This window comes from Conger conger, chromosome 13, assembly GCF_963514075.1.
Source record: "Conger conger chromosome 13, fConCon1.1, whole genome shotgun sequence".
Taxonomy (NCBI): Eukaryota; Metazoa; Chordata; class Actinopteri; order Anguilliformes; family Congridae; genus Conger; species Conger conger.
The window spans coordinates 42459997-42486651 of NC_083772.1; the positions used below are offsets into that span (position 1 = coordinate 42459997).

At 42.7% G+C, this 26655-nt stretch overlaps 1 protein-coding gene and 1 pseudogene across 1 annotated transcript; both read right to left on the minus strand.

Annotated features, from left to right (window-relative positions):
• Nucleotides 1-1798: 1798 nt before the first annotated feature.
• On the minus strand, nt 1799-11751 carry LOC133107582 (tripartite motif-containing protein 16-like; annotated as a pseudogene).
• Nucleotides 11752-16919: 5168 nt separating this feature from the next.
• LOC133107584 (tripartite motif-containing protein 16-like) lies at nt 16920-26253 on the minus strand. Its single transcript, XM_061216570.1, has 6 exons — nt 25663-26253; nt 24683-24778; nt 24209-24442; nt 23887-24046; nt 18117-18167; nt 16920-17458 (listed from the first exon to the last, which is right to left on the minus strand). Exons 1-6 carry the CDS (start codon nt 26251-26253, stop codon nt 16920-16922), a joined length of 1671 nt encoding a protein of 556 aa, XP_061072554.1.
• Nucleotides 26254-26655: the final 402 nt, after the last annotated feature.

Below are 26655 nucleotides of genomic sequence, written 5' to 3' on the forward strand. Positions count from 1 at the left end.
GGCTCACGACAACCTCAACCCACAACCACACACTGCACCTCAACCCACCACCACACACTACACCTCAACCCACTACCACACACTGCACCTCAACCCATTACCACACTACCACACACTGGATCTGGTTCGTAGGGCAAATTAGCTGCTGAGAAAGATGAGCCTTGGTAACTGGTGGTGTAAACTAGGTAAAATAATCCTGTATACACACCGGCCCTCCTGAACTGCAGTTAATCCTACATTGCGTTCACAATTGTTACATAATAGCATCATGTTTAAAATAAAAAAACAAAAATAAGCAGTACATTTTTTTACATGTAAATAAGGTAGCAGAAGTCTATCACTGTAAAATTATTATGAAAGTGATAGAAACCCTAGTTCAAATAATTATTCTAATTATTGAACGATACACAGTAATATAATGCCACCTGCAGGTCAGTGTGTAGAAGGGCTTATAGATAAAGGAACTGTGTGAAGTCGTGGCTCCAAACTTGCTGATTCCCATTCAGGGAGAAAATAGGGGGCTGAGGGGAGTGAACAGAGCTGTTAGAGAGAACTGACTTGACTTAATTTCCAGTTCATCATTGTCGACTTTGTTGAGGAAATGAGAACTATGTAAAATATGTTATATTTCTGAATCCAGCAGTCCTAACAGCTAAAACACCATCATTTTATGTTCAAGTCAGCACTCTGAAGGGGAAAAAAACAACATTTTGGAACACGCATTTGTGCTTTGTATTGGACCTGCGCATTCGTACTCTGTATTTTTTGTATGATAACGATCTCCAATTTAAAAAAAGATTAAAAAATAAATCGATTGACACCAATTTTTGGAACAGGATCAATTTTACCACATTATCATTGGATGTAATATTGCATCACCATCTTTTGTTGCAGGGATTTTCAACCTTTTTTGACACACACGTTTGAGCTGGTGGTAATATGACTGATGATTGATTTTACATAGTGGTAAGAGCAGGAGTAAGGATGTGTATCCAACATGGAACACACACACCGACCCTCCAGGACTGGAGTTAATCCTGCATACACCCCTCTCGGACTGGAGGTTTTCTGGACAACCAAGCAACAACATCTAAAACACACCAGCACACCGATATCTCAAAAGGTGTGCTTGCAGGAATATGTAAAGAACTGAAGTCAAAAACAACTGAGTGCATGGAGCATGTGCTTTTAGTAGAAGGCACACTCCCACATTGTGTGTGTGCAGCCCTTATATTTCAGTGATTAGCAATCATTTTATCTTTACATGTCTGAGAACATTACCATCCATCTTAGAGCATGCCACTGATTGTAAGATTTTTATTTAATCAATTAATTTAATGCACAACTGCACAGTTTGAGTTAAATAGAGTCAATCACATTTTAGTAAAATCCCAATCAAAAAAGAAATGGTTATGTTGAAGCGGATTAAAAAAACGTTTTCCATTCAATGCAATGTTATGTTCTGTACCTAAAAAATCATCATTCCACAGCAAACATCGCAGAAATAAAGCAAAACTCCAGTCAGTGCTATTCTAACTATAATCAAAGAAATTCACAGAAAAAAGAGGCAAAATTAATGGAATTAATCAATTCTTCATGTTCCAAATTCAGGTCATGAAAAATCCTTAGAATTGCTGCTTCTGTTTTTAACATTGTGAGAAAGAATGAATGTTTCTGAAAGAATATAAGATCTTACATTTTATTTAGTTCATGAATTTGAATGATAAAATTACATTTCTGTTACATTATTTTTGTAGTATTGGTATGAATTTCACTGCTGAATATGAATTTCTCCCCCTCATGCCAGATCACACAGTTTTACAGAGGATGCAGGAGGCAACGCAAACCCAGGATAGAGGGGCTGAGTGAATGTGTTCTGGACTCTGTGCAGGAGGGTCATGGTGTCAGAGACACTGTAGAAGGACAGAGTCCCTGCCCTGTGATCCAGGTACACTCCGATTCTGGAGGGTGGAACAGGGATTTCAGTGCCCTTGTTATTGTGCCAGAAAGAGTACCCGGAGGGAGAGCAGGCCAGTCTCCAGGACTTGTCATTACATCCCAGTGTACAGTCATCACCATTTCCTTTCCTGCTGATGTGTTTATATGACACTGCTATTGACACTGTTTTACCCCCACTCCACTCAGCCTCCCAGTAACAGCATCCAGACACACCCTCTCTGCACAGCACTTGGGCTCTCCCCTCAAATCTCTCCGGATGAACAGGATATGACTGGATCTCTTTCACACGGGTCACCTCTCTTTTCCTCTCAGACAGATGGAGGCATTTATTCACTGTGTTGGGGTCCATTGTGAGCTGACAGGAATCTGATGGAGGAGACGGATAAGATTCAAGATGAGGACAAGTCCATCTAAGGTCTGAGTGTAATTCATTCTACAACACTATACGACGTGATTTAAGTTTTTCCATATGTTTCTTTGCATGCGTGTTTTTGACTGTTTCCATGGACACACATGTGTGTCTGTGTGTGTGTGTGTGTGTGTGTGTGCTTGCATGAGCATGTGTGTGTGTGTGTATGTGAGTATGTGTGTGTGTATGTATGTGAGTCTAAGAGTGAGCGTGTGTGCGTGTGTATTCATATGTGCTTGTGTGAATGTGTGTGTGTGTGTGTGTGTCTGTGTGTGAGTGTGTGTGTGTGGGAGTATGTGTGTGAGTGAGTGAGTGAGTGTGTGTGTGTGTGTGTGTGTGTGTGTGTGTGTGTGTTTGTGTGTGAGTGTGTCTGAGCTGAGAGTGAGCACTCACACTTTAAGAAATCCTCTCTGGTCCTGGGCTCTACAGTATGATCTACTTTCACTGCAGAGACAGAGTGGGAGAAAAGCACAGAAATGAAGAATGATGAAGAGGATGGAGGATAATGTTTAGACTGAGATGGATTTCAAACATGACCGAGTGCTAACAGTGTAAATGACAATAGCTTTTGTGTGGAATACAAACTGGAAAAAAATATTTTTCTCCTTAAATGTTTAACAACCTGATTCAGAAATGTTGGCCAGTTCCACCTTGCAGACGTCCTCAAGTCGATCTTTCAGTCCAGAGACAGATTTCCTCACAGCCTCAAAAGAGACATGTGGACTGAGAATGATGCTGGGTAAGTCTCCAAGTTCAGGAGGGACACAGAGAGACTGACAGCTCTGTGGAATAGACATACAGACATACAGACATACAGACAGAGAACAGAGTTCATACAGATTCCTCTGTCGATGCCTGGAACAGATCTTTGTAAAGTAGGAACACACATCACCATGTATGTATAGTGTACACAGTGCAGACTGTCAGAGAGCCAGTGATGGTACCTGGAGGAAATGGATGTGATCCTCTGTGTGTGAAAGCTGCTCCAGCTCAGCGTCTCTCCACCTCAGCTCAGCAATCTCCTGCTCCAGTGGCTCCAGGAGTCCTTCAGCCCGACTCACTTCAGCCTTCTCCTGATCTCTGATCAGCTCTTTCACCTCAGAGCACCTTCTCTCAATGGAGCGGATCATCTCAGAAAAGATCCTCTCACTGTCCTCCACTGCTGTCTGTGCAGAGCGCTGTTAGGAGGCACAGAGAGAGGAGGGCTGTACATTTTAATTAGGCCTATCACTCAGCGCTTACTGGAACCCCAGACAGCCTGTTTCCTACAGTGTGGCTCAGTGGGATTGAGCCCCACAGGGCTGGAAAGTGGCCCAACACTGGGCTCCTTACTGGCTGACTGGAGGAGAGCCCTGACTGAGCCCTGAAATGGCTCTTCCAGCAGCCAGCTGTTGTCTTCTCCTCTGGTCAGTACCCACCTTGAGTGACTGCACAGCCTGTCTCAGATCCTGCAGCTCCTTCTCTCTCTCCTGGAGTCTCTGCTGGAATTTACTCTGTGTTGCCCCCAGCTGCTTCTGTGGATAGATTGATTTCCCACATCATTGTTTATTGCGTTCACAATAGTTAAATAATGGTTAAATTATTGTAGAAGAAGTTTTTCACGATAAAATAATGATGAAAGTGATTGAAAGCATAGTTTCAATATTTATGCGATCTTGAATGATACGCAGTATTATATATTAATTATTCTAATTATTGAACAATACACAGTAATATAATGCCACCTGCAGGTCAGTGTGTAGAAGGGCTTATAGATAAAGCAACTGTGTGAAGTCGCGGCTCCAAACATGTTGATTCCCATTCAGGGAGAAAATAGGGGGCTGAGGGGTGTGAACAGAGCTGTCACAGAGAGCTGAGTTGCCTTAATTTCGTACTTTATCATTGTGGACTTTGTTGAGGATAGGAGAACTATGTAAAATATGTAAGAATCCTGAATCCCAGCAGTTCTAACAGGCAAAATACTTTTGTTGAAGTGGTTGAATTGATATATGATACCTTTTAAATAATTATCACATTAAATCTACTAAATATATTTTACATTTATAGTGAAATCTTTTAACTGTTGATGCTTTTACGTTCAATGCTGTTGGTGCTGAAGTTGAACATTAATTAATTGCTAGGCAGAGCAACCCTTTTCAATCAACCTCTATCAAAATGTACAACTAGATTCAAATAAGTAACAACTATTCACGTACGAATTGTACGAGTGTCCAGATACTTTTGGACTGCACTGTAACTGTAGGGGAGACCGGGGGCTTGTTGTCACATGGGTAAGTTGTCACACTGTTAATATTTTCACAACCAGAGGGCGCTACTTAAAAGTGGAATACTAGTTTTGTGCCTATATATGGTCTGAGGCCATATCCTCTCTGGGAAAACCAGAGCACACTGTGAGGTGAGGTGAGCACATATTTCCCATTTTTCACATTGAAAAGTAAAACATATCAACTTGATGTTTTGTAATAATCTTCTTCTAGTTAAAAATGTTAACAATTATACATTTGCACTTGTTAGAGGAGAGAATAGTGTGTCTTGTTACACAAGGTAATTTTAAGATATTGCTAACATTAGCAAACATGGCAGTTTGGGACAACTTACCCGCTCATGGGGCAACATGTCACGTGTTCACGCTCACTATTTAAATGCCTATAAGTCTGTACTGAAACAAGCTACGAAAATGAAGTGAATACAAAATATATGCCTGAGACTTATGCCTTCTTTCATTTGGTATGAAATTTTTAAAAAGTGTAAAAAGTGTGACAACATGCTCTGGTCTCCCCTACTGTATGTTAGATTTTGCCATTATGAAACAGAACTTGCAGGTAACATAATGTTTTAATAATGTGTTATGTACGGCTCTGAGAACCTAAACGCAGACCACAGGATAATCCAAAATCATTGTTTATTAGTCCGAAATCGTAGCCAGGAGATCCAATACAATGACAAAAATGAAAGGCAAAAGAATAGTCGAGAACAGGCGAGGGGGTCAAAAATCCAGAAAATCAAAAGGCTAAAGTACAGAAGGGTGAAGGCAAAAAATCAAAATCAGAAAAAAAGGAGAATGTCAAAAAACCAGAAAAGCAGAAATGCAAACAAAACAAGGCAGGGCAGGGCAGGGCAGGCTCGGAAATCAAAAGGCAAAGGGGTGTCTATCAAGAATCTCAAGAATTAGGCTTACAACGTATTCGGAACTAAGACTGAACAACGTTCTGACAAGGAACAATGCAGAGACTGAGGTTTAAATACATGAGGGAAGGTAACAATCTAGGCGGGGCTGGGGAAAAGGTGGGCTAAACAAATAGACAACAGGTGGGGAAACATAATGGGGTAGTAACATTATAGAAGCCATTTGACTAATTATTTCTAGTAGGTTATTGTAGTTGTATAGTTTGACTATCTTTGGGCACTAGGGGGCGCACCTTAAGCACTATAGGAGAGGCTGTAATTGGTTAACCAAATGCACCTGGCGGAGACACACTTTAATCAGGCAATATAGGTAGTGCGGCAACAGCAGAATACAATGCATGTATGTTTGTTCATATGGATTATTTTGGAGTAAACAACCAAAAAAGGCAAACTGGTTTGGAACTGACTTTATTGCTGCGTACAACCTGTTTTCGACCATGTGCATCAAATGGCATAAAAGGAAGTAAGACAGTCAAACAGAGTGCCACTACAAAAGCAAAAAAACCATACCTATATTGATTGGACAATATTGCTATGGACTAAAAGGAACGCCAAGAAACATTTACATGTGATTTGTTTGCGCTGTAAGCCACAGGCTGTTGTGCGCTGTTTTGATTGCGCAGTGCGCTCATTGTATTGTGTGTTGTGTATCCCACAAAATGTCTGTCACAAGGGAATCCCACAAAGCGCCTGACGTCACTGAGCCAGTGACCAATGTTGCTTTACAGCCTGAAAAAAGAGAAAGAAAATTAACTGCCAAGGGTTTGGCTTTATATGTGGAAAGGTGTCAGGCCATAAGAAATGCTAAATACAAGCAAGCTACCCAGTGTATGGAGAAACTTGATGTGCTTATGAACTCTATTGACAATATAACTGAAGTACAATCTGAGCTGGCCAGTTTGAATAAGTGCTTTGAAGAGGTCAATGATAAGCAAGAATCCTTACTGAGCTTACCCCTGCCTGAGGAGGAAATGGCTAAGCAAAAGCAATGGCTTGCAACGAAAAGGACTAGGTACTATGGGTTTATTGATGATGTGAAAGGCTGGCTCTCTGACAACATGAAGGATGTACAACGCAACACCAAAGAACAATCTGATTGCCACATTCAAGCTGACTTGGAGGAGGAAGTCAAACCTAATGACAGTATTTCTAATGTCTCAGTATCACGTGTCTCTACAACATCCTCTGCACGCATCAAAGCTCAAGCTGAGAAGGCAGCTCTTATGGAGCGTGTTGCTGCTTTAAAGGAAATGCATCTAATAGAGGCACAACAGGAACAATTGAGGAGAAAAAAGGAACAATTAGCATTGGATACTGAGTTGGCAGCAGCCAATGCCATAATCAATGTGTTGGAGAACAATTCATCACAGAACAGTTCAAGAGTGTCAGATGGAATGAACTCTTTTTTGAAAGGACCCGTCATGAACAAACCCAAGCCAGGAGGAGTCTCAATCCTGATGCAATCACTTACCAACCCACAAGGAGGCGTAATCCTGATGCAACCACCGACAATCTTGAAAAAGTGGATTATAACACGAGGGGAAATGTGTCTATAGCCCCACCACTGGTTGTCCGTCCAAAGGAAAGGACAGAGAGAGAAACCTCAAAATCAGAAAGAGCCAATACCAAGACTCAAGTGTCAATTCCAACCTATGACACTCAGCCGTTGCCCAGGGTTCAAACCCAATCACAGAGAAACTCCTTGGAGAATACTTATTCTCAACCTCCAGTGATAAGTGATGTGAGTCAGAATAATATTGTCAGTATCATGCAAAGGCAAAATGACATTACCTCTTTACTGGTTCAACAGAACCTTGCTTCTGCTCTTCCAGCAAGACACATTCCTGTGTTTGATGGAGATCCCCTTCAATACCATGCTTTCATGCGAGCATTTGAAAATGGAATAGAGGAGAAAACTAAAAACTTTGGTGATTTCTTGCACTTTCTTGAACAATACACCAGGGGTCAGCCAAAGGAGATAGTGCACAGCTGCCAACATCTGCCTCCTGAACAGGGATATCAAAGAGCTAAGAATCTTCTTAAAGAGCACTTTGGTAATGAACAGAAAATCGCCTCTGCTTATATGGATAAAGCCTTCAGTTGGACACCTATCAAAGGTGAAGATGTCAAGGCATTACAGGCATTTTCTCTCTTCATGGGTGTTGTAATGCTACAGAACAAATCCTGTATATGAGAGAGTTGGACATGCCATCCAACATGAGAAACATGGTCCTAAAGTTACCCTATAAACTTAGGGAGAAGTGGAGAAGCACTGCCTGTGACCTGCAAGAGCGACGGGGTCAGAGAGCAATGTTTAATGATTTGGTCGGATTTATTGAAAGGCAAGGTAAAATTGTTTCAGATCCACTGTTTGGCAACATTCAGGACACCCAACTTCCTCAAATAAGAGCCGGATTCCAAGTCAGATAAAGGATCTGAGAGGGCACAAAGGAAGCAGTTTTGCAACAAATGTTACTGCATTGGAAGGAAAGGCCAAATCAGAATGGATGGAGAAGAAAGCACACTCCTCCACTGCTCCTACTTACCATGGCTGTTTGTTCTGCCAAAAAAGCGGTCACTTACTGGACAAGTGCACACAGTATAAAGGAAAATTGCACATAGAAAAGATTAACTTCATTAAGGAGAAGGGAATCTGTTTCGGCTGCCTAAAGTTGGGCCACATTAGCAAGAACTGTAAGAATCGGTTAAGTTGTGATGTGTGTAGCCAAAAGCACCGGGAATTCTCCACATTGAACATAAGGATAAAGGAGCATCCTCAGAACAAACAGAAAAGCCCAAGGAACCAGCAGTCAGCAAGGCAACTGCTGCATCTCAGACATGTGGTCATATTGGGGCCGGTTGTGAGGACGATTGTGTCTTTTCCATTGTACCAGTCCAAGTTAAGAGCAAAAAGGGTGATAAAATATTACAAACCTATGCTTTTTTGGACCCTGGCAGTTCTGGTACATTCTGCACAGATAGCCTGGTACAATGGTTGAACATCAAGAAACGAAGAACTAATATTCTGTTGCGAACTATGGGGCAGGAAAAGACAATTGCTACCTATGCAATATCTGGTTTGGAAGTGTCTGGATTGGACAACAATGACTTTATTGACTTGCCTGATGTTTTCACCCAAAGGTGCATGCCTGTATCCAAGCTCCACATTCCCAGGCAAAATGATGTCAATCAATGGCCATATTTGAGTGGTCTCAAACTCCAACAAATTGACTCTGACATTGACCTTCTCATTGGAATGAATGCTCCAAAAATCCTAGAACCATGGGAAGTCATTAAAAGTCAGGAAGATGGGCCTTATGCCGTGAAAACCAAAGTGGGGTGGGTTCTTAATGGTCCACTTCGAGGTGGCAATGACAGCCGGAGCAAGAGTGGCTGCTCCATTATAACCACCAATCGAATCTCTATCATACACATAGAAGAAATGATGGTTCAGCAGTATAACCAAGACTTCAGTGAGAAAACCTCAGAGGAGCAGGCTGAGATGTCCAGAGAGGACATTAAGTTCATGAATATTGTGCGCAGCTCCTCAATGTTGAAAGATGGTCATTACTCCTTTGACTTACCTTTCAGGAATGAAAATCCCATCTTGCCAAACAATCGCTGCATTGCAGAACAGCGCCTCGTGAGCCTGAAGAGGAAGTTTGGAAAAAATGAAAGATTTCGAGAGGAATACACATCTTTTCTCAGTGATGTAATTGGTCAAGGCTATGCTGAGATTGTGCCGGAGGACCAACTGAATCAGAGCGACGGTAAAGTCTGGTATATTCCGCATCACGGAGTATATCACTCTAGGAAAGGAAAGTTATGAGTCGTGTTTGACTGTGGAGCAGTGTACAAGGGGACCTCACTTAACTGCCAACTTCTACAGGGTCCGAATCTCACAAACTCACTCATTGGAGTCCTAATTAGATTCCGGCAGGAACCCATTGCGTTGATGGCTGACATCCAGGCCATGTTCCATCAGGTCAAAGTCTCAGACAAAGACATCAACTTTCTTCGCTTTTTGTGGAAAAGAAGAAGAAGAAAAAAAAAAAAAAAGGAAAGAGGCTCATGGATGCTGGGGAGAGACAAAGGTGGTTGAAAGCAAAAAGGAGCCTCACTCCAGGAGACATTGTCATCATTGCAGATGCTACAGCCCCAAGAGGCTCATGGATGCTGGGAAGGGTTTTGGAAGCTAAACCCGATGCTAAAGGCCTAGTGCGCACTGTACGGCTGCAAACAAAAACCAGTATACTGGAAAGGCCTGTAACCAAGTTATGTTTGCTGTTGGAGGCAACGGATTAAGACTAATGAGCAAAACTTTACCTTGCAAGGACAAGTGGTAATAACACCTACAAAGAAGATGCAGTCAAGCTTACATACCACTTCAGAATGTTTGCATATATGTTGTTATTTTCTTGTGTCGGCTTCTTTAGAAATGTATTTTGTAATTGTGTTTATATTTTGCACAATTAGGGGCCGGAGTGTAGAAGCCATTTGACTAATTATTTCGACTGCACCTTAAGCACTATAGGAGAGCCTGTAATTGGTTAACCAAATGCACCTGGCAGAGACACACTTTAATCAGGCAATATAGGTAGTGCGGGAGAATGGGGGAGGTATGCATGTGGCTGGGAGAACATATGGTTTTTACCAGCAGCAGACAAAGCCAGCAGCAGCAGAATACAATGCATGTATGTTTGTTCATATGGATTATTTTGGAGTAAACAACCAAAAAAGGCAAACTGGTTTGGAACTGACTTTATTGCTGCGTACAACCTGTTTTCGACCATGTGCATCAAATGGCATAAAAAGAAGTAAGACAGTCAAACAGAGTGCCACTACAAACATAATCATAGAGGGGAGACGAAAACGCGGACTGGATGCACATAACCAACATGTAAAGAAAACATACGGCTCCGGGTTAGGGAGTAGACATTTGCATAGCTTGAAGATGTAGTGATAGTTAGAGACAGGTGCAACTAAACGAGTAATCAGGGATAGCATAGGGAGGCGGAGTTACAGAACAGTGCAGAAATACTAAGAGATTGCGTTAGTGAGTTAGTTACGTGAATATTTCTAAACTACCCAATAAAAGTGATTGTTAGTTAGTTAGTTAGACAGACAGTAAGTGTATTAATCGGATAAGTACTGTACAAAACCTACTACTAGATTAGTAGTAGTTAGTAAGAATCGTGCTTTACAACATTTAACTACCAAGAAAAAGCAGGAAGTATGAATGAGTTGGGAAGATATTTCTTGAAAACCCGAAAATACCGTAAACACCCGAATAGTGGAACACGCAGACAGGGGAGTGACTCGGCTGGTAAACATTCAGGCGCAGACATAACAGGGGAAGACAAATGAGAATGGAAAACACTTACCTATGATCTATGAAAAATGAATAATTAACAAGAATAAACATGAATACATACAGGACAAATACAGAAACATTACATCATGTGCACTTTGTTTTTGTTACATGATATAAACGTTAACTTTAAACTTTTTAAAAGACAACAATCCCACTGTTCCAAATTAACTACCTCTTAAGTACCTCTGCCATTATATCCAGTATCAGAGCTGCCATAAGAGATCCAGTTCTTACCTGTTGCTCAGTCCTTTCTACTGCAACTGAGACACTATCATGGCCTCTGTTCGTCGAATACACACAGCAGACAGATGCACTGCTGATCGGTATGACAGTAAATCTCCAACAGCTTTTTATGTTGAGGGCAAATATTGTCCTGCAGATGTCCAGTAGCATTGATGATATTATGTGTGTTTCCTGGATTGAGCTCATTGTGAAGTTTGAGGTGAGTTTCACAGTAAGATGCCAGACAAACCAGACAGAACCTGACGGCTTTCCGCTTTCTCCCAGTGCAGACATCACACGCCACGTCTCCAGGTCCAGCGTAACAAAGAGCAGAAGGAGCAGCTTGGAGACCTGTTTTCTTCAGTTTCTCCACGATGTCAGCCAGCATCGTGTTTCTGCCCAGAACAGGCCTTGGAGTGAAGGTCATTCTGCACTGGGGACAGCTGTAGACTCCAGTATGATCATCTTGATTCCAGCAGTCCTTAATACAGCCCCTACAGTAACTGTGTCCACAGGGAATCGTCACTGGATCCTTCAGCAGATCCAGACAGATCGCACAGCTGAACTGGTCCTGATCCAGTAAAATTCCACCTTCAGCCATTTCATGGCTCACACTGACTGACACTTTAGTTTTGTTCGTCCTAAAATGCGTAACAGAGAGAGTGGGAGTAACTTCCTGGTTCTGCTCACAGATGCAGGAGGTGTGGAGCTGGACGGAGGCCAGGCTGAAGAGCAAGAGCAGAGTAGAGATTTACTCATAAATATCACACAAACACAGGCCTGCATGCGACAGGGTGATGAGTGTTTGGTCACTGACCAAGCAATTTATCCACAGCTGAGTTATATGGGCATTACTTAATTAGCCCAATTATTTACAATACTGTGCAAAAGTCGTAGGCACCTAGATAATATTCTGTACAGTTTAGATTATTTTAAAAAAGAATTCAATGAAAGGTCCTAAATGAACGTACTATGTTATGCCAGGGGGAACAGAAGAACCAAAAAAAGACAGGGGTGCAGAAAAAATGGCAGGTTTAATTACAAACGGAGGAGCAGACAGAGCGGAGTAAAAAAACAGGCCAATGTCAATACCGATATACACAACAACCAAAGAAGAGTCCAGGGAAGCAGGCAGGGGTCAAAACCGGAAATCCAGATGGGCAAGGGCAAGGGCAAGGGCAAGGGCAAGGGCAAGGAAACAAGGAGGCTAGAACTGGGGGAAGGAATAAAGGGCTCAGGACAAGAAAACAGGACAAGACGAACTAGCAGCGTGCAACTGAAAAGGACAGGTATAAATACACAGGGGAATGAGACAAACTCGGCAGGGCATGGGAGTGAGGGCGGTCTAAGAAATAAACATCAGGTGAGACACATGAATGGGTAATAGGACTGTAGCTGTCCCCTGACTTTCTGATTATTTAAAGTGCAGAGTAATATGGAGAGAATTGAATGATTATTGTGATTGGTGTTGTGCAATCATTTTGTTTGTAATGTTTGGAAAATATAAGGTTTGGTTTCTCGTGATCTTGTGTAGTAGCGACACCTACTGTTCAAATGTGTAAGTTCCTTTGCATAGACAGCATACTGTGGTCACGTGAGTCGGTTGCGTTAATTGGAGTACTGTGGATTGGTCGGAACATTCGAGAACGGCAGAGATGTTTGAACTGTTGGGAGCTGCACAAGGAAGGTTGTTTTGTAAATGAAAAGCAAGAGAAACGAAGAGCAAAGAAGAGAGGGTGTGAAAGCGAATGTAACTATTCCTTGAGTTTGGTCACAAGGCGCACACGCTTTTCACGGTGTTTGCCGACGAAAGAAAACAATAAACTTCAGACGTGAACATCAGTCGATGCGTGGGTGTCTGTGCTAAAGAAAAGGACCTTTGGGAGCAGTTATAAGGACAATGAGGGGGAAACGAAAACACGGACTGGATTCACAAAGACACACATGTAATACAAACGGCTCCGGACTAGGGAGTAGACAATTTGCAGAGAATCAGGAGATGCAGAGATACGGAGAGACAGGTGCGAATACTTCGCTGAAACTAAGCAAGTAATCAGTGATAAAATAGGGAGGTGGAGTCACAGAACAGAATTGAAACTGGAGATGCATTAGTAAGTTAGTTAAGTGATTTAAATTACAAATACCCAAAACTAGTGAATGTTAGTTTGTTAAACATATTAGTGTGTTAGTATAATTAGTACTGTACAAATGTTAATTGGGATTTGTATATTAGTGCTGTGTACAAAATGAAATGGAGAGAAAGCAGGAAGTAAGGAATGCAAGATTGGAAGGAAGACCCCAGAACTACCGTAAATACCCGAATAGTGGGGCACGCAGACATGGGAGTGAGTGGGCTAGTAAACATTCAGACTCAGACAGTGGAAGACGAGTGCAAAGACTAATGAATATAAACAGAACACCAGACATGAATATGAAAAATAATAAATTCATAATAAACAATGATAAACTAACACAGGACAGAACACAAGAACATAACAAGTTAAAAACGGAATCAAATCAATATTTTTTGTGACCACCCTTTGGCGTGGAAACTGCATCACTTCTCTGAGATATAGAACTGCAGGACAGCGCTGGCTAAGACAATCAGCAGGGAGGTTGTTCCAAGCATGTTGGAAAACAGTTAATCTGGAGACTTTGGTTCTGACCTTGTTTCAGATCTTCGACAGCCTTGATCAGGTTTTAATGTAAAATGTAGTAAATTGCTTACAGTAAAATGCTACTTTTTAAAATTAAATGCTAAAATGTCTCTGTAAAATTAAATCTTTTGGAAAATGAATATTTGGAAATCTCAAATGCGTTCTTTTATACTAACAGACACAAAAAATAAGAAATAAAGATATACATAATAAGGTCTAGGGTGCCTAAGACTTCTGCACAGTACTGTATGTCGGGGGGTCAGGAGTCACGCTAGCTTCCCCTGCTACCCCCTCCACAGGGACCAGAATAAAGCCCCCACACCACACCACCACACAGTGCACCTCAACCCACTACCACACACTGCACCTCAACCCACTACCACACACTGCACCTCAACCCACTACCACACACTGCACCTCAACCCACTACCACACACTGCACCTCAACACACTACCACACACTTCTCCTCAACCCACCACCACACACTGCACCCCAACCCACTACCACACACTGCACCTCAACCCACAACCACACACTGCACCCCAACCCACTACCACACACTGCACCTCAACCCACTACCACACACTGCATCTCAACCCACTACCACACACTGCACCTCAACCCACTACCACACACTGTTCAGTACCCCCCGTGCTCCACACTCACTCCTCTCTGTGCTCACAATCAGACCCTCTCCTGAGCCTGCCCACACTCCACCACCCCAGGGGGATCAACGCGGGGGAGGAAGGAGTATACTATAAAAAATATATATAAGGGTGGCACACGGGTCAACGTCCCAAAAAGAAAATCTAAACAGAAAGAAACCCCAGGCAGGGAATGCTCCTCTTTCCTGCCGTCGGGAACCGACACAGTCGAACGCTATGGGGTTCTGTATCCTCCGGTCAGGGGAACAGGGCCGCACTATGGAGAGGAGAAGGCACAGCACCAATTACCCCAGCACCAATTACACCTGAAAAATGTTTTTGTTTAGTAGCATTTTATTGTGGTCTAATTCACGAGTGAACTGGTTCAGGTTCGGAGGGCCAATTAGCTGTTGAGCAAGCTGAGCCTGGGTAACTGGTGGTGTTGCTCGGTAAAAAAATCCTGCATACACACCAGCCTTCCAGAACTGCAGTTAATCCTGCATACACAGCAGCCCTCCAGAACTGCAGTTAATCCTACATTGTAATGGTAAATGGTTGGCATTTATATAGCGCCTTTATCCAAAGCACTGTACAATTGATGCTTCTCATTCACCCAGTCACACACACACACACACACCAATGGCGATTGGCTGGCATGCAAGGCCCCGACCAGCTCGTCAGGAGCATTTGGGGGTTAGGTGTCTTGCTCAGGGACACTTCAACACAGCCCAGGCGGGGGATTGAACCGGCAACCCTCCAACTGCCAGACGACTGCTCTTACTGCCTGAGCCATGTCAACCCGTTTTGTGTTCACATAACATTGTGTTCACAATTGTTAAATAATAGCATCATGTTTAAAATAAAAAAGTTTAAATAATTACTGAACGATACACAGTAATATAATGCCACCTGCAGGTCAGTGTGTAGAAGGGCTTATAGATAATGGAACTATGTGAAGTCGCGGCTCCAAACATGTTGATTCCCATTCAGGGAGAAAATAGGGGGCAGAGGGGTGTGACCAGAGCTGTCACAGAGAGCTGAGTTGCCTTAATTTCCAGTTTATCATTGTGGACTTTGTTGAGGAAATGTGAAACTATGTTATATTCCCAAATCAACCAGTCCTAACAGCTAAAACACCATCGTTTAATGTTCAACTTCAGCACTCTGAATACTGAACACAAATGCATGAACAGTTGAAAGATTTCACTAATTTCACTTTTTTCAGTTGCATGGATACAATATACATAAACCAAAAATCATTTGATCACTGAACCAAATCACAATGACACAACTTAACATTCAAAGTATTAGCATTTCAAAATGAAATACACACATTACATGTGTAACATTACTCCTCAAGCATAGTTTTATGGAAACAGAGTACTTGTAACAACATTCCATGTTTAGATCATGAATGTTTTAGGATTAATAAATCAATTGACACCAATTATTGGAACAGGATCAATTTTACCACACTATCGTTGAATGTAATATTGCATCACCATCTTTTGTCGCAGGGATTTTCAACCTTTTTTGACACGCACGTTTGAGCTTGTGGTAATATGACTGATGATTGATTTTACATAGTGGTAAGAGCAGGAGTAAGGATGTGTATCCACCTGCAACAACATAACAACAACATGGAACATACACACCCACCCTCCAGGACTGGAGTTAATCCTGCATACACACCAGCCCTCTAGGACTGGGGGTTTTCTGGACAACCAAGCAACAACATCTAAAACACACCAGCACACCACCGATATCTCAAAAGGTGTGCTTGCAGGAATATGTAAAGGACTAAAGTGAAAAACAACTGAGTGCATGGAGCTTGTGCTTTTAGTAGAAGGCACACTCCCGCATTGTGTGTGTGTTGCTCATGTAGCCTTTATATTTCATGATTATCAATCATTTTATCTTCACATGTCTGAGAACATAACCATCCATCTTAGAGCATGCCACTGGTTGAAAGATTTTTATTTGATAAATGAATGTAATGCACAACTGCACAGTTTGAGTTAAACAGAGTCAATCACATTTTAGTCCAATTCTGATCAAAAAAGAAATGGTTATGTTGAAGCGGAAAAACGTTTTCCATTCAATGCAATGTTATGTTGTGTACCCAACAATTCATCATTCTACAGCAAATATCAAAGAAATAAAGCAAAACTCCAGTCAGTGCTATTCTAACTATAATCAAAGAAATTCACAGAAAAAAGACACAAAATTAATGGAATTAATCAATTCTTCATGTTACAAATTCAGGTCATGAGAACTCCTTAGAATTTCTGCTTCTGTTTTTAACATTGTGATAAAGAATTAATGTTTCTGAAAGAATATAAGATCTTACATTTTATTTAGTTCATAAATTTGAATGATAAAATTCATTTCTGTTACATTATTTTTATGGTATTGGTATGAATTTCCCTTTTTGATTTGATGACTGCTGATTGAGAATTTTTCCCCCTCATGCCAGATTGCACAATTTTATAGTGGATCCAGGAGAAAACCAAAACCCAGGATAGAGGGGCTGAGTGAATGTGGTCTGGACTCTGCACAGGAGGGTCATGGTGTCAGAGACACTGTAGAAGGACAGAGTCCCTGCCCTGTGATCCAGGTACACTCCGATTCTGGAGGAGGGTGGAACAGGGATTTCAGTGCCCTTGTTATTGTGCCAGAAAGAGTACCCGGAGGGAGAGCAGGCCAGTCTCCAGGACTTGTCATTACATCCCAGTGTACAGTCATCACCATTTCCTTTCCTGCTGATGTGTTTATATGACACTGCTATTGACACTGGATATTGACACTGACCCCCACTCCACTCAGCCTCCCAGTAACAGCATCCAGACACACCCTCTTTGCACAGCACTTGGGCTCTCCCCTCAAATCTCTCTGGATGATCAGGATATGACTGGATCTCTTTCACACGGGTCACCTCTCTGTTCCCCTCAGACAGACAAAGGCATTTATTCGCTGTGTTGGGGTCCAGTGTGAGCTGACAGGAATCTGATGGAGGAGATGGTTAAGATTTAATATGAGGACAAGTCCATCTAATGTCTGGATGTAATTCATTCTACAACACTATACAACGCTATTTAAGTTTTTCCATATGTTTGTTTGCATGCCTGTTTTTGACTGTTTCCACGGAAACAGAAACAAAATCATTCAGTAGGAGGCCTTAACAATATTTTTGTAATTTTCTATTTTTGTATTTATATTTTAGAGTAATATGAAAATACAATCTTTCTTTCGAAAGAGAATGTGTGCATGTACATGTGTGCTTGTGTGTGTGTGTGTGTGTGTATGTGAGTATGTGTCTGTGTGTGTATGTGAGTATTTGTGTGCACGTGTGTGTTCATATGTGCGTGTGTGTGAGTATGTGTGTGTATGAGTATGTGCGTGTGTGAGCATATGTGTGTGTGTGTCTGTGTGTGTGAGTGTGTGTGTGTGTGTGAGTCTGTGTGAGTGTGTGTGTGTGTGTGTGTGAGTATGTGTGAGTGTGTGTGTGAGTGAGTGAGTGAGTGAGTGAGTGTGTGTGTGTGTGTGTGTGTGTGTGTGTGAATGTGTGTGTATGTATGTGTGTGAGAGTATATGTGTATGTGTGTGTGTGTGTGTGTGTGTGTGTGTGTGAGAGTGTGTGTCTCAGCTGAGAGTGAGCACTTACATTGTAAGAAATCCTCTCTGGTCCTGGACTCTACAGTATGGGGTTCTTTCACTGCAGAGACAGAGTTGGAGAAAAGCACAGAATGAGTGTATGTGAGTATTTGTGTGCATGTGTGTGAGTATGTGTGTGTATGAGTATGTGCGTGTGTGAGCATATGTGTGTGTGTGTGTGTATGCGTGTGGGTCTCAGCTAAGAGTGAGCATGTGTGTGTGTGTGTATGTGTGTGTGTGTGAGTCTGTGTGTGAGTGTGTGTGTGTGTGTGTGTGTGTGTGTGTGTGTGTGTGTGTGTGTGTGTGTAAAACCCCACGCTAACCCAATGACGGAATTTAGCGGGGCCGAAGGGGGTTTTGCGTGCTTGTCCTTCTGGCGTTGCTGGGAGAACATTAGTAGGGTTAATTATTATCCTCCGTACAAGAACAGAGCACAATTATGTTTAAGAATATACTGGGTCCGTTGCCATGGGTCGGATATGGATTGACCTGCCCCATATCCCGCTTACAGCTGGCCAGAAACGGATCAGTACAATTCTTAATATTCTCCGTTCTCAAACGGGGCCGTATTGTACGCTTAGTGGTTACTATAGTTTTACTCGTTTATCTGACTCCATTTAAAATATAATTTAGAAATTTGGGTTTGCAAATTACGCGGACCTCGGGAGTGATTACATTCGACTTGTACCTGCGCCACCATTACTCAATAGATGCTCCCGGGATTAGCATTACTGGTGAAATCTCAGTTCGGTGGAGAACTCAGAGGCTGAGGGTCCAGTCAACACAATACATGCAAACCTGCCATGATAGTTGCGAGCCCAGGTCGGCGTAGCATTAACTGGGCTCCTTCGAGCTAATTTGGCAGGAACCAGCGCCCTTCGCACCAGATTACAAGAGCCGTGCGTCCCCCGACCCTTTAAGGGACAGAAATGGCTGGCCTCACAGCTTAGAACTACCACAGGTGTACCGCCCTGCCGATCGGTCGGTCTTTGGCCACCATTTCCCCCTGAGTATTCAGTTGTAATTTAGGCTGAAAAGGTACAAAATGAATTAGAGTCATGGAGATCACGCAAGTTACAAACAAAATAGTTTATTCGCAGACAGGTAGGTTATTAGCTTTAGAATATCACAATCAAGTATAAAATACACAAATTAAGAATAGAGATAGAGTAAATAATCATACCTAGCCTGCTTGGACTACACCCAAACACAGAGTATAGAATATGCCGTGTGGAAAGTCGAATACGATCTTCCTGTCACGTTTCAGGTCTGTCTTGCTCTATTTTATGTTTGATCATTTGTTTTAGTCACGTATTGTCTTATCATGTATTATGTTACTCTAGGTTCGTCATGTTGTTTAGTTATGTTTCGTCACGATTTATTTTCTTGTCATGTCTAGTTATGTTTCGTTACCATTTATTTTTACCTTGTTATGTTGAGTGGTTATCGTCTTAGTTCGTTTCGTGCTATGTTTTGATTTATGTTTATTGTTACGTTAACTGGTCGTTGTTTATGCATACACTTTTATATGTCTTTCCGCAAACCTTGCGTTCCGGGTTTCTCTCTCTCTCTTTCTGTCACTCACACCCTAATTGTTTCTATTTGTCTATTTACTAAAACTACTAATGCTAGATCAGGATTGGGTAATACTAACAGATTAATCATGTGTTCATGTTACCTTACGTTTCTCGTGCATGTCATTTACTAATTTACTAATGCTAGGGCAGGATAGGTTTATTACTAACGATTACTAATTCCCTTGTTTAACTTGTCATCCATCGCACCTGTTTTCCATTTCCTTGCTACTCTCTAAACTAATTGTCTACACCTGTCTACACCTGCATTTATAGCCCAGCCGCACTGCTGCTCTTCGCGAAATTGTCTGCCTCTTGTAAAACCCAACGCTAACCCAACGACGGAATTTAGCGAGGGCTGAAGGTATCAGCGTGCTCGTCCTTCTGGTGTTGCTGAAAGAATACTAATAGGGTTAAAAAGTAGTGGCCCCTATGCAGACAGTCTAGATCAGCCAATAAACAAACCACGATACAAAGGCAGTAGTACCACTCTGCCTTCCGCTCTTTACTGGTCCGGGGCTGACCCAGAATCTCCACAATAGGGCCAATAGATTCACCTTCGTTTATCTGACTCCATTTTAGAATAATAATTTAGATTAGTTATCCACATTAGTGGATGTCGTATTTATAATTTTGACTTGATCGCTATAGGAATCCTGTACTGAGAAGAACTCGCTGAACAATCCTCTGCTGGTACCACCGCATGTCACATCGCGCGTAATGTGCACGTCTCACGAACTGACTAGCTATCTGTAGTCATTACAGAGGTCGCAGGAATAGCTACTCTCGGGTATATCTGTTTACAGCCTAGGGACCCAAGCAGACCAACATAGCTACGGCTGTGCTCGACATGAATGAACTACCAAGCGGAGGCGAGGGATTTACCAACATAGGTCTACGGGTGCTATACGCCGTGATACAGTAAGTGGAAATATTCATCCTCCCTAGACCAGTTCGAGGGGGTAAACCACGCATTCCCTGTGTAACATTAAGTGTCAGTAAGCGAAACCAAACAGATCAAGTTTTAACAATTTTATTTTACCAGGCAGGTTACATACACGTAATTGCATACTAGTTCCAAATAAAAACATTACAATGCAAACCAAATTACGGAGTCTTAAACGTCATACCTGGTAATAAAAGCTACATACGGGAGTCTGGCTACAGATACCCTGTACGTAGAAACTACGTGCACGGAGTGCACGGGAGGCTGATTGCATTCTCCCAGATTGCTTAGTTTGCTGTCCTTAAATCCAAATTCTGGCCTTTGATGTTAATCTTAGAAATGAGTCACCCATCTGTAATTTGGAGCCACGCCTCCCCAGGAAGCGCAGGGGAGTTGAGGCACATGGCTTTCACTGGGGCAGAGCTCCACACAGCTTCTCCTGGTTGGTTATGATGTACAGGGTTTGCTGTTGCAGAAATAAAATCATTGCACCAGTCGCACTGAAACAATCAGAATAATACCAAACATGAATATTATCTAAACTGACTTTGTCATGAAACATCCAATGCTGTACACATCATTTAGTGACTGAGTAAAGAGGGAGAGAACAATGAAGGGGGGTTCAGGAGAAGGTCAGGGCCTAACAGGCCGTGCCCTCTGAAACCTTCCCGTGCCGTAAAGAATGTTGCCCTGTCGTAAGAGTTTTACGACTGGAGACCTGAGTCTTCCCCCACAGGCTCCTGCCCATATGGGTGTGGAGATAAGGGGGGGGTTCATGATGCATGCTCCTAAATTACTTTACAGCCACATATTCCACAATACCAGAGGAAGCCAGCAAGCTGACCAGCCCTGAGTGATAATGCCAGATTTCGGCCTTACACTCTTGAACTCCAAAGCAACGCTTGAGCATTACTATTATTGATTACACGTTATGATCCAAGCCTGTTTACCGACTATAGTTAATTGATTTCTGTTTTGTTGACCACCGCTTGTTTTTGACCACGTCCTCATCTACCGTCTTTGTACTTTTGCCTCGCTGATTGTTTTATGGTTTCGACTTCCGCATCGCCCTCGACTACGACTCTGCCTGCCGTCCGCCTGTACTTCTGCCCCGCTGACAGCTCACCTGCTACTGGACCTCCCTGCACGTTTACCGACTACGAGTTTGCCTCTTCCCTCGGCATCATGCTTTTTGTTTGTTTGTCGTCTGTTTGGCTGGATCTACGTGTATGGACTTTGCTTGTTGTGACTACGCTCCTGGGATTCTTCCCAAATAAAGCCCTGATGGGACTTTATTCCATTATTGTTTCTGAGTCGTGCATTTTGGGTCCAACCCCCACGCACCCGTCTCACTTCCGCTGCTACACATGCATACATACATAAGACATGTGTGGAAGTCGAATACGATCTTCCTGATACTTGCATACAAGTACAATATGCTGTGTGGGAAGTCGAATATGATCTTCCCAGATTGGTCTGTCTCCCTTGCTTTTATGCCAAATCATACGTTTGGAAACAGGCGGCAGTGCCATAAATCAACCTGGAGGGGTGGTCAAATCTGGAATTTAGACCCCCACCGTTGGGGGTTGTTGAGTAGGGAAAATGAGATTACCAAGAGAGGACGTGTAGGTTTTCCCTTGGGATACTGAAACTATAGTTTATTAAATTCCATTTGTTATGAAATGTATCTCATCCGATTCCTTGATTTTATCAGATCACATCCATACCAAACAGATTACCCTTGTTTTATGTTGCACTTATCATGAAACTTCCCTCCTGATTATCCATTTTACATGCAATTCCTGTTACCATTACATAAGACTTAATGCAATAATACAAGGATCACATGGGCAATGTTTTCAAGGTGTTACCGGGTCAATTTACGATCTTAATAGCAGTTTTGAATATTTAATCTAGGAGAACAGTCACCGGTGTAATGGCAGCAGTGCCCAAATGAGGGCACTGTGGCATTGTCCGGAGTCTTCCCCCTTGGAAGTGACCAGGTATGGGGTCACAGAGAGGTCACCAATGTTTGGGAGGATTCTTTTCCCATGACCCAACTGGCCTTGGACCACTCATACATCTTAACTCCCCAACAGGTAGTCTAAACAACATTGAAACCCCAGCTCTCAGGCCCCTCACAAATGGCAGCCCTTCCTGACCTTAACCACTACGCTATAGGCCGCCCCATCATGTCTATGAATGCTGTAGTTGGGAGTTTTCATGATAACTGCATTATGCTGTAAATATGTTTTTGTGCCTCTCATGGTAATATACCTTTTGGATAAACCTGATTTGGGTGAATGAAAGGAAAGGAGACACAACCGCAGATCGCTTGGTTTCTTCTCCTTATCTCCGAAATCCAGGCCTTAGTTCTTGACCCTAAAAGTGAGTCACACATCTATAATTTACAGCCAGGCCCACCAGGCAGGGGGCTAAAACACATGGCTTCTACAGAGACAGCTTTTGCCCAGTTTCCCCTTGTCTCCTGAATGGTTATGCTATCAAAGGTAGACTGTTACAAAAACTAGACCATTACACTAGTCGCACTGAACCAATCAGAATAACACCAAACATTACTATATTCTGACCTGGGATTATCATGAAACATCTTTATACCATCTCCAATATTCCTGTTCTGGAATGTGAGAAAAGGGGGTCCCCAGGGCCCAAGAAGGCGCCTCGAAGAATCCTTCTCTAGCTCTCCCCCACAGGCATGTGTGCCAACGGTGGGGGCTAACAATGTATGCTCCAGGAGGGGGAAGTTAGCAAGCTGACCAGCGCATGAGACCAAATGTTACTTATGACTGGCTTACATGTGTGTGTGTGTGTGAGTATGTGTGAGTATGTGTGTGAGTGAGTGAGTGTGTGTGTGTGTGTGTGTGAGTGTGTGTGAGTATGTGTGTGAATGTGTGTGTATGTGTGTGTGTGTGAGAATATATGTGTGTGTGAGTGTGTGTGAGTATGTGTGTGAGTGTGTGTGTGTGTGTGTGTGTGTGAGTGTGTGTCTCAACTGAGAGTGAGCACTTACACTGTAACAAATCCTCTCTGGTCCTGGACTCTACAGTATGGGCTTCTTTCACTGCAGAGACAGAGTGGGAGAAAAGCACAGAAATGAAGAATGATGAAGAAGATGGAGGATAATGTTTAGACTGAGATGGATTTCAAATATTAGCGAGTGCTAACAGTGTAAATGACAATTGCTTTTGAGTGGAATACAAACGGGAAAAAAATATTTTTCTCCTTAAATGTTTAACAACCTGATTCAGAAATGTTGGCCAGTTCCACCTTGCAGACGTCCTCAAGTCGATCTTTCAGTACAGAGACAGATTTCCTCACAGCCTCAAAAGAGACGTGTGGACTGACAGTGATGCTGGGTAAGTCTCCAAGTTCAGGAGGGACGCAGAGGGACTGACAGCTCTGTGGAATAGACATACAGACAGACAGACATACAGACAGAGAACAGAGTTCATACAGATTCCTCTGTCGATGCCTGGAACAGATCTTTGTAAAGTAGGAACACACATCACCATGTGTGCACGGAGAACACAGTGCAGACTGTCAGAGAGCCAGTGATGGTACCTTGAGGAAATGGATGTGATCCTCTGTGTGTGAAAGCTGCTCCAGCTCAGCGTCTCTCCTCCTCAGCTCAGCAATCTCCTGCTCCAGTCGCTCCAGGAGCCCTTCAGCCTGACTCACTTCAGCCTTCTCCTGATCTCTGATCAGCTCTTTCACCTCAGAGCACCTTCTCTCAATGGAGCGGATCATCTCAATAAAGATCCTCTCGCTGTCCTCCACTGCTGTCTGTGCAGAGTGCTGTTAGGAGACACAGAGAGCGGAGGGCTGTACATTTTAATTAGGCCCATCACTCAGCTCTTAGTGGGACCCAAGACAGCCTGTTTCCCACAGTGTGGCTCAGTGGGATTGAGCCCCACAGGGCTGGAAAGTGGCCCAACACTGGGCTCCTCACTGGCTGACTGGAGGAGAGCCCTGTCTGAGACCTGAAATGGCTCTTCCAGTAGCCAGCTGTTGTCTTCTCCTCTGGTCAGTACCCACCTTGAGTGACTGCACAGCCTGTCTCAGATCCTGCAGCTCCTTCTCTCTCTCCTGGAGTCTCTGCTGGAATTGACTCTGTGTCGCCCCCAGCTGCTTCTGTGGATAGATAGATTTCTCACATCATTGTATATTGCGTTCACAACTGTTAAATAATGGCATCATGTTTAAAACAAAAAACAAAAAATAGGCACTGAATTGTTTGACATGCAAGTAAGGTAGAATAAGTTTTTCACTGTAAAATAATAATGAAAGTGATTGAAAGCATAGTTTCAATATTTATGCAATCTTGAATGATATGCAGTAATATAATGCCACCTGCAGGTCAGTGTGTAGGGCTTATAGATAAAGGAACTGTGTGAAGTCGCGGCTCCAAACATGTTGATTCCCATTCAGGGAGAAAATAGGGGACTGAGGGGTGTGAACAGAGCTGTCACAGAGAGCTGACTTGCCTTAATTTCCTACTTTATAATTGTCGACGTTGTTGAGGAAATGAGAACTATGTGAAATATGTAAGATTCCTGAATCCAGCAGTTCTTTGTTTAATGTTCAACTTCAGCACTCTGAATACTGAACACAAATGCATGAACAGTTAAAAGATTTCACTATGAATGTAAAATATATTTAGTAGATTTAATGTGATAATTATTTACAGAGGTATCAAATATCAATTCAACCACTTAATTCATTGCTAGGCAGAGCAACCCTTTTCAATCAACCTCTATCAAAATGTACAACTAGATTCAAATAAGTTACAACTCTTAAAATATGAATTGTACAAGTGTCCAGATACTTGCCGACTGCACTGAAACTGTGCTGTATGTTAGATTTTACCAAATAAATCTTATGAAACAGAACTTGCAGGTAATATATTGTACTTGGTTTTTGTTACATAATATAAATGTAACAAAGACAACAATCTCACTGTTCCCAATTTACTCAGTACCTCTCCCATTATATCCAGTTTCAGATCCAGTTCTTACCTGTTTCTCAGTCCTTTCTAATGCAACTGAAACACTATCATGGCCTCTGTGTTCATCAATCACACACAGCAGACAGATACACTGCTGATCGGTACGACAGTAAATCTCCAACAGTTTTTTATGTTGAGGGCAAATATTGTCCTGCAGATGTCCAGTAGCATTGATGATATTATGTTTTTTTCCTGGGTTGAGCTCATTGTGAAGTTTGAGGTGACTTTCACAGTAAGATGCCAAACAAACCAAACAGGACTTGACGGCTTTGCGCTTTCTCCCAGTGCAGACATCACACGCCACGTCTCCAGGTCCAGCGTAACAGTGAGCAGAAGGAGCAGCTTGGAGACCTGTCTTCTTCAGTTTCTCCACAACGTCAGCCAGCATAGTGTTTCTGCCCAGGACAGGCCTGGGAGTGAAGGTCGTTCTGCACTGGGGACAGCTGTAGACACCAATATGATCATCTTGATTCCAGCAGCCCTGAATACAGCCCCTACAGTAACTGTGTCCACAGGGAATAGTCACTGGATCTTTCAGCAAATCCAGACAGATCACACAGCTGAACTCGTCATGATCCAGTAAAATTCCACCTTCAGCCATTTCACTGCTCATACTGACTGACAAGTTTTGTTTCTCATTAATTGCGTCACAGAGAGAGTGGGAGTAACTTCCTGGTTCTGCTCATAGTTGCAGGAGGTGTGGGGCTGGACGGAGGCCAGGCTGAAGAGCAAGAGCAGAGTAGAGATTTACTCATAAATATCACACAAACACAGGCCTGCATGTGACAGGGTGATGAGTGTTTGGTCACTTACAGAGCAATTTATCCACAGCTGAGTTCTATGGGCATTTTTCAAGTCAGAGTCCAATGTCCAATGTTGTTCAGCATTTCGTCTAATGCAGGGATGGGCGAGGAGGCCCGTATCTGTTTCTGGATTTTAGACCAACTTCGGCTCCTCTTCGGGGAACAGTGCCGCACTATGGAGAGGAGAAGGCACAGCACCA

Bases quoted from the DNA above. Each gene is read 5' to 3' on its own strand.
- LOC133107584 (XM_061216570.1), bottom strand. From the start codon at position 26,253: ATGGCTGAAGGTGGAATTTTACTGGATCATGACGAGTTCAGCTGTGTG. The intron at 24,443-24,682 runs GTGGGTACTGAC...GTCTCCTAACAG, and splicing joins AGGCTGTGCAGTCACTCAAG to CACTCTGCACAGACAGCAGT. The intron at 18,168-23,886 runs GTTGTTAAACAT...CTGTCTCTGCAG, and splicing joins GGCCAACATTTCTGAATCAG to TGAAAGAACCCCATACTGTA.